Source organism: Rhinatrema bivittatum, chromosome 14 (genome assembly GCF_901001135.1).
Source record: "Rhinatrema bivittatum chromosome 14, aRhiBiv1.1, whole genome shotgun sequence".
NCBI classification, from domain to species: Eukaryota; Metazoa; Chordata; class Amphibia; order Gymnophiona; family Rhinatrematidae; genus Rhinatrema; species Rhinatrema bivittatum.
This window is the reverse complement of record NC_042628.1, coordinates 51668889-51682898: the sequence shown is the minus strand read 5'-3', so window position 1 is coordinate 51682898 and position 14010 is coordinate 51668889. Positions and strand designations below refer to the sequence as shown.

The 14010-nt window shown below is 43.0% G+C and overlaps 1 protein-coding gene across 1 annotated transcript in view; it reads left to right on the top strand.

Annotated features, from left to right (window-relative positions):
* The window catches only part of TMEM145 (transmembrane protein 145), a 48461-nt gene extending 35038 nt beyond the window's left edge, over positions 1-13423 (top strand). The window contains exons 14-15 of the mRNA XM_029576897.1: positions 6-197; positions 12018-13423. Coding sequence (XP_029432757.1) covers positions 6-197; positions 12018-12248 — 423 coding nt within the window. The 3' untranslated portion in view covers positions 12249-13423. The remainder of the gene's footprint in view (positions 1-5; positions 198-12017) is intronic.
* Positions 13424-14010: the final 587 nt, after the last annotated feature.

Below are 14010 nucleotides of genomic sequence, written 5' to 3'. Positions count from 1 at the left end.
GGCAGATTATCACACGGCCCTCAGCAGCCAACAAGAATTTCCCATATCACGTGCGGACCTCACAAATTGGCATTGTGGAGGAGAGCGCTGAGAAGTTCCCCCATCACGTGTATGGAAATGTGAATTTTATCAGTGATTCTGTGCCTAACTTCACAGAGCTGTTTTCCATCCCCAGTACCAATGGGACTCACAGCAGCGTAAGTAACATTAAGGTCGCCATTCCCAGCAGGCCAGTTGTCATTCCCCATGGAGACCCAGAGCACTATCAGTAGCACAAAACCTTCATTCCCAGCAGAAGCTATAGCACCTTTAGTAGCACCCAGATCCCTTTTCTGCGTGAGACTCCTAACACCGTGAGTCATAGCAATGGCTCCACTTCCAACAACAATGGGACCCTGTAATAGACTTATTCGTTTATTTACTTCACTATTTATCCCATCCTTACAAAACCACTCAGGGAGGTTACAGTACAGCAAACATTTCAACTGACATACAGTAAATGCAGCACACAATAAACACAACAGCATTAGCAGGAAGGCAGTGCGAGACACACAAAAACCTTTGCAATTATAGCATTCACTAAAATGTGCAAGGTTTGCAATATTCAGCCATATATCCGGCCAGATTATAGCCAGATAAACCATTATCAGGCTAAAGTAATCTGGATAACTTGGCCAAATTCCAGTTATATCTGGCTACGTTAGCTGCTCTGAAGCAGGTCTAAAGTTATCTGGCCTTGTGTGGTGGATAACCTGCCACTTAACTGGATAACTTCAAAAGATATCCGGTTAAGCAGCGATCCTGCCAAATAAATAAATCAATAAATAAATAACTTCATCATGGGCCTCCTGGCCCAATTCCCACCCCATCACCACAAATATCACAACTTCTGGCTGGCCAGGACTCCCCTCAAAACCCGCTAAATTAAAAAAAAAAAAAAAAAGGCTTTCCTTATCGTCTCCCAGATCAGTCCAGACGCATAGTTTTCTCCCCCCCTACCAGCAGATGGAGACAGAAGGAAAGCTTCACTATAGTGTTGGTACATAAAACAACCATCCAATCAAGTAGCACATGAGAGATATATAAACGTAGGAGACCTTCCTATAATAGAGCCATATAAACGCCAGCTTGCTGTGGCTGGATACTGACACTACCGTGTCATGAATTTCATCGGAGCTCTCCCAACTTTTTCAGAATATTTTTATATTGCGTTATAAAACCAAGGAAATTTTACCACGCCAACACTGTTGAAATTTTCACAAGGCAGTTGTGTCCATGTATTAAAATTGCATGCCCTGAACGCTGCAATAATAATAATAAAAAAAAAAAAGATAATTATGACATGCTCAACAAAAAAAAGGCACTCCCCGTATGAAGGATATACACAAGGTAATAAACACTTGAAATAACAGTCTTATACTGCAGGAAAAAGAGCAGGTACGCAGTATTGGGTGATATCATCAAGGTGTTCCCTAATGCAGCTCAAACCTAGTTATGCACACTATAAATAATGTCTCATCGATACCACACGTTCCTCCTCTCACCACTGAATGAACCAGAGGCGCTGTCGACCAGTCAATAATCTCATTCATTCCACTGGGGAAAAATAGTTTCCAGGCAAAATATCCAGCAATGCTGTTTGAAACTGAGTGATGAAGCCATACCCTTGCCCTGCTGAGGTGTTATCACTGTGCCCATCGCAAGTCCCTGAGCGAGTGATGGCAAACAGTACAGTGCTCTACTAGGGGCGCCTCCTCCGTGTGCATATTAAGGCACCTGCGATGTTCACAGAGATGTATGTGAATTGGTCTTTTTCTCCTTCCCTCATATAATTGGGGATAGGGGCATTGGATAACAAACAACATTTGCAATAAATGATTTTAATTTAATTTTCAACTTAGTTACTGGGAGGTTGAGAGTCAAACGCTAGAAAGCCAGATAAGTAGGACTTATCCTGCGGGCTATGTAATGGTAGTTGAATATCTGAGTATATTTAGTGGCTGCTACATAGCCTGATAAGTTGTGAGCGGGCAATGGCAGATTGTGGTGGCGCTGCTTAGCTGGATAAGTTATATGGTTAATTAGTGATATTCAGTCTTAGGCGGATAACTTATCCAGGTAAGTTAGACCTGCTCAATAGCAAATGGGTTCTGTAAATTGTAAACAACACAGAGGAATCCTCTCTTGGTGGGATCCATAAACTGTAAATAAAACAGAGGAATCCTCTCTCAGTGGGATCCTAGCTGTAAATAACACAGAGGAATCCTCTCTCAGTGGGATCCGTAAACTGTAAATTATACAGAGGAATCCTCTCTCAGTAGCATCCGTAGCTGTAAATAATACAGAGGAATCCTAGCTCGGTAGCATTCGTAGCTGTAAATAATACAGAGGAATCCTCTCTTGGTGGGATCCATAAACTGTAAATAATGCAGAGGAATCGTCTCTCGGTGGGATCCGTAAACTGTAAATTATACAGAGGAATCATCTCTCAGTGGGATCCATTGCTGTAAATAATACAGAGGGATCGTAGCTCAGTAGCATCCGTAGCTGTAAATAATACAGAGGAATCCTCTCTCAGTGGGATTCATAGCTGTAAATAATACAGAGGAATCCTCTCTCAGTGGGATCCATAGCTGTAAATAATACAGAGGAATCCTAGCTCAGTGGGATTCATAGCTGTAAATAATACAGAGGAATCCTCTCTCAGTGGGATCCATAGCTGTAAATAATACAGAGGAATCCTCTCTCAGTGGGATCCATAGCTGTAAATAATACAGAGGAATCCTAGCTCAGTAGCATCCGTAGCTGTAAATAATACAGAGGGATCCTCTCTCAGTGGGATTCATAGCTGTAAATAATACAGAGGAATCCTAGCTCAGTAGCATCCATAGCTCTAAATAATACAGAGGGATCCTCTCTCAGTGGGATTCATAGCTGTAAATAATACAGAGGGATCGTAGTTCAGTAGCATCCGTAGCTGTAAATAATACAGAGGAATCCTCTCTCAGTGGGATTCATAGCTGTAAATAATACAGAGGAATCCTAGCTCAGTAGCATCTGTAGCTGTAAATAATACAGAGGGATCCTCTCTGTGGGATTCATAGCTGTAAATAATACAGAGGAATCCTAGCTCAGTAGCATCTGTAGCTGTAAATAATACAGAGGAATCCTCTCTCAGTGGGATCCGTAGCTGTAAATAATACAGAGGAATCCTCTCTCAGTGGGATCCGTAGCTGTAAATAATACAGAGGAATCCTCTCTCAGTGGGATCCGTAGCTGTAAATAATACAGAGGAATCCTCTCTCGGTGGGATTCGTAGCTGTAAATAATACAGAGGAATCCTAGCTCAGTAGCATCTGTAGCTGTAAATAATACAGAGGGATCCTCTCTCAGTGGGATTCATAGCTGTAAATAATACAGAGGAATCCTAGCTCAGTAGCATCTGTAGCTGTAAATAATACAGAGGAATCCTAGCTCAGTAGCATCTGTAGCTGTAAATAATACAGAGGAATCCTAGCTCAGTAGCATCCGTGGCTGTAAATAATACAGAGGAATCCTAGCTCGGTAGCATCTATTGCTGTAAATTATACAGAGGAATCCTCTCAGTGGGATCCATAGCTGTAAATAATACAGAGGAATCCTCTCTCAGTGGGATCCATAGCTGTAAATAATACAGAGGAATCCTAGCTCAGTGGGATCCATATCACTATAAATAATACAGAGTAATCCTCTTTCAGTGGGATCCATAGCTGTAAATAATACAGAGGAATTCTCTCTCAATGGGATTCATAGCTGTAAATAATACAGAGGGATCTTCTCTCAGTGGGATCCATAGCTGTAAATAATACAGAGGGATCGTAGCTCAGTAGCATCCATAGCTGTAAATAATACAGAGGAATCCTCTCTCAGTGGGATTCATAGCTGTAAATAATACAGAGGAATCCTCTCTCAGTGGGATCCATAGCTGTAAATAATACAGAGGGATCTTCTCTCAGTGGGATCCATAGCTTTAAATAATACAGAGGGATCTTCTCTCAGTGGGATCCATAGCTGTAAATAATACAGAGGGATCGTAGTTCAGTAGCATCCGTAGCTGTAAATAATACAGAGGGATCGTAGCTCAGTAGCATCCGTAGCTGTAAATAATACAGAGGAATCCTCTCTCAGTGGGATTCATAGCTGTAAATAATACAGAGGAATCCTCTCTCAGTGGGATCCATAGCTGTAAATAATACAGAGGGATCGTAGTTCAGTAGCATCCGTAGCTGTAAATAATACAGAGGAATCCTCTCTCAGTGGGATTCATAGCTGTAAGTAATACAGAGGGATCGTAGTTCAGTAGCATCCGTAGCTGTAAATAATACAGAGGAATCCTCTCTCAGTGGGATTCATAGCTGTAAATAATACAGAGGAATCCTCTCTCAGTGGGATCCATAGCTGTAAATAATACAGAGGGATCCTCTCTCAGTGGGATCCATAGCTGTAAATAATACAGAGGAATCCTAGCTCAGTGGGATTCATAGCTGTAAATAATACAGAGGAATCCTCTCTCGGTGGGATTCGTAGCTGTAAATAATACAGAGGGATCGTAGCTCAGTAGCATCCGTAGCTGTAAATAATACAGAGGGATCGTAGCTCAGTAGCATCCGTAGCTGTAAATAATACAGAGGGATCTTCTCTCAGTGGGATCCATAGCTGTAAATAATACAGAGGAATCCTCTCTCAGTGGGATTCATAGCTGTAAATAATACAGAGGGATCGTAGCTCAGTAGCATCCATAGCACTGTAATTGATGCCAAGTTATCCTCCCTCAAAAGAACCTTGAGGTCCATATTGAGTGGTGTGGCAAGGGGTGGATAACTTTAGCTGGGATATTCAGCAGGTCTATCCCTGAAAAGTTTGCCACTGAATATACTGGCCTCGTGTTACCTGGAAAGAATTACTCAGATTTCTTCGACCAGGCATTCAGGCCAATGCAATATTCACATGGTAAAAACGTGTGTCCAAACTGTGCGCACCTTTTTTTTAACGTGCGCACAATCCACCTCTCCCCGGAGCCCGATGCAATAAGCAAACGAGCTGCTGCGCTAAAAAGGACAAGCTAGGGATAAATTGTGCAACCCTAGCGTGTCCATGGCATGGGGCGCCTAGGAGAAGTGACTGTGTGCGGGTTAGGAAAATGGATGCTCAATTTACGAGCGTCCGTTTTTTCACACAGCAGCTAATTTACCGGCACAGTACGCGTGTACAATGCACCCAGCAATTAATTTTTGTACATTGACATTTTTTTTTTTTGCATGCTGCGGCTTTCTGTGGTTCTTCCAATTTAGTATCGCAATGATACTAAGTAGGAGGATCCAAGGAAAAACAGGTTTCTTTGTTTTTAAGTTGAGCCCTTGACGTGTGGGAAGACTTTACGCCTGCATCCATGTACATGTGATGAGCGCTATTAGTTGCGCCTTGTTTGGACGCACTGATCCCCTTATTGCCTGGAGGGTTATGGACGAGCATCCAAAACGCGCGGCCATCCATTTGATAAGCTGTATGCTAGGCTGGGCGCACTTTATTTCATTGGCCTTTTAGTTGGCTAAATTTGTCCAAATAGTACCGAATATTGGTGCCACATGGATAAATCTAGGCTGCAGAAGACCTCCCCTCCCCACTCTCTTTCTATTTGGTCAAATTTTACCTGGGTAAAATGGTACCAGGCTAAAATTAGCACAAGGAATTGAAATCTCAGGGTTTTTCTGGGCGACTTCAAAGTTACCTGGACAAACCCGTTTCTGTACTGACCACCTCATAAGTATCACTTAAGACAGCAGTTCCCAAACCTGTCCTCATGTCCTCACAGCCAGTTAGTTTCAGGATATCCAAAATGAATATGCATGAGATAAATTTGCATATGCTGGGTCTCCAGTGTATGCAAATATACTTCACCTAAAAACCTGACTATCAGATCCTGATGACAGGTTTGACAGCCACTGACCTAGGATTGCGAGCTTTGTCAATCGGGTCCCTAGAAAGTCAGAAATTCCAAAGCCACCGTGCTCCCCTCCGTCTGCAGCCTGGTAAAGGCTTGATCCTAGCTCCCGCCTTTTGTGTGACTTGTTATCCCAACGAAACAACAAGCCAAGTGTGAGCTAACCCAGGTCAGCCTACTGTTGCAATGGCCACTCTCCTTCCATTCCCACTCCCCATGTCGGCTGCCATCTTCCCTTCGTCCTCCTGCCTGGTTTTGCTTCCTGGTACCCCCACCTCTCAGATTGCTCACTCTTTCCTCTCGTCCTCTTTCCCTGGGTTCAGCTGCTTTCTTGACTCTTACTTCCCCCTCCTAAGTTCGACCTTACTCCCTCCTCCTTCCTGGTTGAGTTGCCGTTTCTTCTCCCATTTTTTCCCCATATCTGGTTCCCTCTTCTTTGCCGCCTGCCACCTCCTCCCTTCTCCCATGTAGTCACCCTTTGGTTCAGCTGCTCTTTCTCCTTATTTTCCTGTTCCTCCCCGGTGATGCCACTCTCTCTCTCGCCTCTCACTCCTTCTTCCCTCCCGGTTAATCTGTTCTTCTTCCTAAACATTTCCCACCCTGTACCTCTGTAATTCCCTTTCATCTTCTGTGCCTTGGTGCCATGTACAGCTAATGCCCTGTGCTGGGGTGGGAGGAAGAGGTAGCCAGGGGCAAGACAGGGCAGGAAAGCCAGATGAGGAAATCAGACCAAAACGGGGAAAAGTAGGGGGAATTAACAAGGAAGGATTGGGAAAGCAACAGTGCACAAAAGGGGAGGAGGAAATGCGTCAGAAGTAAAGAAAGGAAGAGAGAGAAAACGGGAAGATTACAGATGGTGAGCAGAAGATAGAAACCAGATCTTGTGCGAGGGAGAAAGAGAGGGAAAACAGGGTGAGAAGAAAAACAGACAGGCTGGGAACTGAAAGGGAAAGAGAGGTAGAGGTAGAGGGGCAGGCAGGGCTGAGGAGGTCCATCAAGCCCAGCATACAATGTCTGCAATCCAGGTCACAAGTACCTGGCGGCATCCCAAAGCATAGGTCCAATCCTTCTTGCACAAAACCAGGGAGAAGCAGTGACTTTACATGGCTAATAGTGGTTTATGGATTTGACCTCCAGGAACTTATCCAAACCCTTTTTAAACCCAGCTACACTAACAACTTTTACCACATCCTATGGCAACACATTCTACAGTTTAATTGTGCATGTAGTGAAAAAAAATAGTTTCATGTTTTAAATGTGCTACCTGTTGGCTTCATGGAGTGTCCCCTAGCTTAGTACTATTGAAAGGGTAAATAACTACCCCCACTCCTGATTTTATAGATCTCCTTCATATCCCTCCTCAAAACTCTGTACTCCAGGCTAAAAAGCCCTAACCTGTTTAGCCTTTCCTCATAGGGGAACCGTTCCATCCAGTTTATGATTTTGGTTGCCCTTCTCTGTACCTTTTTGAATTCCAAAGACCAAAATAGAGAAGCAACAGAGCAGAAGGTTCAGCTGGGAGAGGAGAAAGATGTAGAGACAAAGGTATCTATAGAGTTAGAGAAAAAGAGGACAAAAGGAGAAGATATAAGATATAAGAAAGATGTGAAAAGTCTGAAAAGAGAAAAACAAATGAGGAGATAGAGAGAACAGAGATGAGAAAGACCAAGAATTGAAGGGACAGGTTAAATTGAATCAGTGACACAAAATAACATAAGAACATGCCATACTGGGTCAGACCAAGGGTCCATCAAGCCCAGTATCCTGTTTCTAACAGTGGCTAATCCAAGTCACAAGTAGCTGGCAAGTACCCAAACATTAAATACATCTCAAGCCACTATTGCTTATTAATTAATAGCAATTTATGGATTTTTCCTCTAGGAACTTATCCAAAACTTTAAAAAACCCAATTACACTAACTGCTGTAACCACATCCTCTGGCAATGAATTCCAGAGCTTAACCATGCGCTGAGTGAAAAGAAGTTTCTTTGATTTGTTTTAAATTAGCTACTTGCTAACTTCATAGAGTGCCCCCCCCCAGTCCTTCTATTATCTAAGAGAGTAAATAACTGATTTACATTAACTTGTTCAAGTCCTTTCATGATTTTGTAGATTCCTATCATATCCCCCCTCAGTCATCTCTTCTCCAAACTGAACAGCCCTAACATTTTTAGCCTTTCCTCAAAGGGGAGCCGTTCCATGCCCTTTATCATTTTGGTCGCCCTTCTCTGCACTTTCTCCAATGCAACTATATTTTTTTGAGATGCGGCAACCAGAATTCCACACAGTATTCAAGATGTGGACTCACCATGGAGCAATACAGAGGCATTATGACATCCATTGTTTTATTTTCCATTCCCTTCTTGATAATTCCTAACATTGTTTGCTTTTTGATTGCCACAGCACACTGAGCTGACAATTTCAGTATATTATCCACTGTGACACCTAGATCTATTTCCTGAGTGGTAACTCCTGAGGTAGAACTAACATTGTGTAACTGCAGCAAGGGTTATTTTTCCCTATGTGCATCACTTTGCACTTGTCCACGTTAAATTTCATCTGCCATATGAAAGCCCAATCTTCCAGTCTCACAAGTTCCTCCTGCAATTTATCACAATCCGCTTGAGATTGAACTACTCTGCATAATTTTGTGTTATCTGCAAATTTCATCACCTCACTCGTCGTGCCCCTTTCCAGATCATTTATAAATATATTTTTAAAACACTGATCCAAGTACAGATCCCTGAGGCACTCCACTGGTTACTTTTTTCCACTGTGAAAACAGACCATTTAATCCTACTCTCTGTTTCCTGTCTTTTAAACAGTTTGCAATCCACAAAAGGACATCGCCTCCCATCCCATGACTTTTTACTTTTCTTAGAAGCCTCTCCATGCAGCACTTTGTCAAATGCCTTCTGAAAATCCAAATACACCACATCTACTGGTTCACCTTTGTCCACATATTTATTCACCCCATCAAAAAAACGTAGAGAATTTGTGAGGCAAAACTTCCCTTAGGTAAATCCATGCTGGCTGTGTCCTATTAAACCGTGTCTATATAAACTTTTTGTGATTTTATTCTTTATAACAGTTTCCACAACTTTTCCTGGCACTGAAGTCAGGCTCACTGGTCTGTAGTTTCCTGGGTCATCCCTGGAGCCCTTTTTTAAATATTGGGGTTATATTGGCCATCTTCCAATCTTCAGGTACAATGGATGATTTTAATGATAGGTTACAAATTCATTAAAATAGGTCTGAAATTTCATTTTTTAGTTCTTTCAAAACCCTGGGGTATATGCCATCCGATCCAGATGATTTACTATTCTTCAGTTTTTCAATCTAGCCTACCACATCTTCCAGGTTCACTGTGATTTGCTTCAGTCCATCTCAATCATTACCCTTGAAAAACCGTCTCCAGAACGGGTATCTCCCCAACATCCTCTTCAGTAAACACTGAAGCAAAGAAATTATTTAATCTTTCTGCAATGGCCTTATCTTCCCTAAGTGCCCCTTTAACTCCTCGATTATCTAATGGTCCAACTGACTCCCTTGTGAGTATGTGCCTCTACAGGCAACTTATTTTTAAATTCTCTCTCAGCCTGTCTTATCAATGTTTTACATTTAACTTGCCAATACTTAATCATATTTTCTTTTGATGGATCCTTCTTCCAATTTTTGAATGAAGATCTTTTGGCTACCCATAAAGATTCGATTGTGCATTTAATCTCATGCAGGATCTTTATCCTGTTGGACTCTATGCCATCCCGGACATATAGCACCATTCTGCCACCAAGTTGCTCCTCTCTGTCATTGTGATATAATTTGTACCCTGGTATAGCACTGTCCCATTGGTTGTCCTCCTTCCACCATGCCTCTGAGATGCCCATTAAGTCTATGTCATCATTCACTGCTATACATTCTAATTCTCCTATCTTACTCCTTAGACTTCTGATATTAGCATACAAAGATTTCAAAGAGTGTGTTTTGTTTGTATTAATATTCTGCTTTTCAGTTGGCAGGGATAAATTGGAATCTTTTAGCTCAGGTGAGTTTTTAATTATAGGCACTTGGACTACTTTTCTTATTATTGGAACCTCTCTGTTGGGATGCTCTAACTCTAATGCTTCATTAGTATCCTTTGAAATACCTCTCTCCGAACCATTTGCTGCTGAGCGACTGTCAGCTTTCCCCTTTGATTTAGTTTAAAAGCTGCACTATCTCCTATTTAAAGATTAGCACCAGCAACCTGGTTCCACCTTAATAAAGGTGGAGTCCATCCCTTCAGAAAAGACTCCCCCTTCCCCAAAAGGTTCCCCAGTTTCTTACAAAACTGAATCTCTCTTCCTTGCACCATTGTCTCATCCACGCATTGAGACTCTGGAACTCTGCCCGCCTCTGGGGACATGTACCACAACAGCTGACTCCTCCCTAGCACTGTCTAAAATCCTATCTAGGTGACATGTGAGGTCCACCACCTTCGCACCAGGTAGGCATTTTCCAGACGATCCTCACGCCCACCAGCCACAAAGCTGTCTACAGGCCTAATAATCGACTCACCAACTATGATGGCCGACCTAACCCTTCCCTCCTGGGCAGTAGCCCTGGGAGAGACATCCTCGGTGCGAGAGGTCAATGCACCACCTGGAGAGCAGGTCCTTGCTATAGGATCCTTTCCTGCTACACCAGGTTGATGCTTTCTGATCATAAGACCTTCTTTCTCCAAGGCAGCACCAGGGCTGCCTTGGTCTGGACTTGGCTATGAAGTCCCTGAAGGTCTCATCTATATACCTCTCTGTCTGCCTCATCTCTTCCAGGTCTGCCACTCTAGCCTCCAGAGATTGGACTCGTTCTCTGAGAGCCAGGAGCTCTTTGCATCTTTCTCTCCGGCAGTTAAAAAAAATCATACATGTCACTCGATGCAAAAGACTGGGAGGCCTCTCTCTTGCTGCTGGACTGCTGCCTTCATCTTAAATTTGTTCAGTTCCTAGTTAAGTTTTAGATTACTATGGGAGTAGGACTGCATACAATTAGGGTCCTTTAAATGTATTAGTGTATTCACTATATATCTGGTAGTGACCTACAAGGGAATGATTAAACTCTTGATAAGGTGTGGGAAATTTCTGAATTTAAGTTAAAAGGCTGATTAATTTTTTTATTATTATTATTTTTTTTAGTGGGAAAGTGTCACCTGCCTATAAATTAAAGGATGAGCTAGGGGTGGGTGGGAAGGGTGGGAAATACAAAACACAAACTTCTGTTTTTGCCTGCCTTTCTGATTACCTGTTTAAATCAAAACACACAAAACTCCTGGTTTTTGCCTACCCGCTGACTAGCTAATCAGTACAGACACAAACACACTAAATAATATACCCCTATAGTTTTACTTCTCCCCAATACTTTTAAGTTTTAAAAATTTCCCCAAGCAGTCTTTACTGATTCTTTTCAGCCACCAGCAAGGTGATCCTCTCCTCTCAGTGTTTTTTAAATATTGAAAAGGATTGCTTCCTATATTTTCCAGTCTGATTAATTTGGCTTGGATTATGTTTGATTCCTAGAGCCAAGCCAGACTCTTTGGCTCAGCTTGCCTCTTTTGTGGCTTGTCCTTCTTTAAATAACACCAAGGGCTCCATCTCAGTAGCACCTCAAGTTTGATAAGTGGCACCAAAATCCCCACCACTACTGCCACTGGAATTCCCATTATGGCTTTCTATCCCTCCAAAATAAAGTTGGGCTCTACAGGTGGAGAGAAATGCAATTGGTTAAATTAACATAGACTCACGTTCCCCTTTTGATGGTACTGCTGGCACCATGGGTGGATCCTTCCCAGGTTGACCTCACGTTAGTGAACCACTGGACGTGCTATCTTCTATTGGTGGCATACTGTGATAGGCAAGCTCTCCATGGCATCAGTGACTTTGATGGGTGGAGTGGTGGGATAGGTGAACCAGTGTAGATGGAATCCCAGTGGCATGGTGGAGCAACTTTTGACGCCTCTATACAAGTTTCCCTCCCTGATGCCTCTGTTCTCCTTTACCAGGCTGGTAAATCTGGGGAAGAGATGGCAGCTGTGCAGAGGTATGCAAGCCTGAATCCCAGCTCCAGCTGCATGGTGACTACCTCAACACTGACTGGACCCTCCACACTTCCTAAACCATCTGGTGATGAAGTGCAGCCACCTCCCTACCAGCTCCGTGCTCCGCAGATTCACCAGCAGAATGGTTTCACCGAGTACTTCAGCATGCACACCGCTGGGTCCCGGCCCATGTAAGGAGGAATGCTGTCCTGCGCGTGGACTGTCCTCAGGCTCGCAGAGAGCTGAACTCGTAGTGCACATGACACCGGCTCACGAGGAGAGCACCAATACAGCTCATGAGAATGTCACATCTTGGGTTTCATTCCGATATTAGTTTTCTTGCCTGTACTCCTTCCTCACCCTTTACTACAACAAGGCAAGAAAACGTGAGTTTGGTGGTGGGATTTACCAAGAAGGGCAAAGATTTGAGATGTGTATGGTGGAGTTTAGAGATGTATGCATGCATGCGTGAAGGCATCTACCGATGTGTTTACATGAATGTGAGCAGTATATGTAGTGGGCAAATCCAGGTGTGACTGCTTTAGATCTGACCTTGTTTTGGGATTGTGTGCAGATGGCTATGTATACTTTTGGTGTGCTGACACCTGGAACTGAACTATGGGTTTGTGAAGGAGGTACTGCTTGGGCTTGGGACCTGTGCGTTTCTGCAGAAGATAGAGACAGGGACTGCCCAAGACTGAGGAAGGAGCTGTTTCATGACAGACTGAATAAATCCCCAGGGTGTCACTTTTGTAAATTCAACTATTTTCTTTTCAAATTGAAACCACTGGGGCTGTGTGCCAAACTGTACATAGCGTTAACTATCTAATCAAACCCAGCGAAAAAGGAGAGGATCTAGGAACTGCTAGCTGTGTCCCTCTTCTAGTTCGAATCACAAACTGTACACCCCGTGGGGCAGGGCTTGCTCTGACACACTATAACCATGAACTGCCTCTCACTCTGAATGTAAGGTTTCTCTCTGTGACGGGAGCTCCATCCTACCATGTTTCTATTACTATTCTAGGCAGAAATCAAATGGAGCAATGGGGATAATGGACTTGGTTGCATTTGACCTGTAGGAGTGTACACTTGGTATCATTTTGACTCATGAGAAGGAGAAACCTAACTTCAACTGACCAATGGGATACAAACCTGGGCTTCCAAAAATGTGTCATTTATTTATTTTTTATGTGCTTCTTAAGGTTATCTTTCTGTTTGCTGTAATAATGAATTTCCATGTTGGATTGGACAAGACACAGAATTTGTATATGTATCATAATATGTGATGGCAGATAAAAAAAAAAAAACAAAACAAAACCCAAAATGAACTATCCAGTCAGCCCAGTGCTGTTCAGGGTGGTAACCGTTGCTTCATGCAGGTTACCCCAGTGCATTCCTGGAACCACAAAGCAGTCCTTCCACTGCTGTTATGGACTGAACTGCCACTCCATGCAGGTTACCCAGTGCTTCATTAGCATCCTCTGTCTCCAGGGATCCTTTGAGTTTATTCCATTGTTTGTTTGTATTATTATTATTATTATTATGATTCAGGAATTATCTACTGTGCTAAATGACAACTTGTGCTATTTTGGAAGAATAATGTGGGACATTTGCAGTTTGCATTTCCAAAAATGGGGGGGCATAAATGGACAAACTGTCTGAGCTGGAAGCCTTAGTGGCTGAAGATTCTCAATCAGCTCACTGCAATCAAGTGTAGATAGAGCAGGATGGAGCTAAGGCCACGGCCATCTTCCAGAGGCCTGGAATTTACCATAGGAAGTGTACCCTTGAGAGTCACCTCCCCAGTGACTATACTCACCTTTATATACGGAAGACAGGGCTGGGAAGACATCTCAGCAGTGGCTTTACTGTCTCTTATACTTAGAAAATGGATCCTTGGCTGTCACCTCATTAGTGACTGAACCATCTTTATATATAGGAACCAGGACTATTGCTT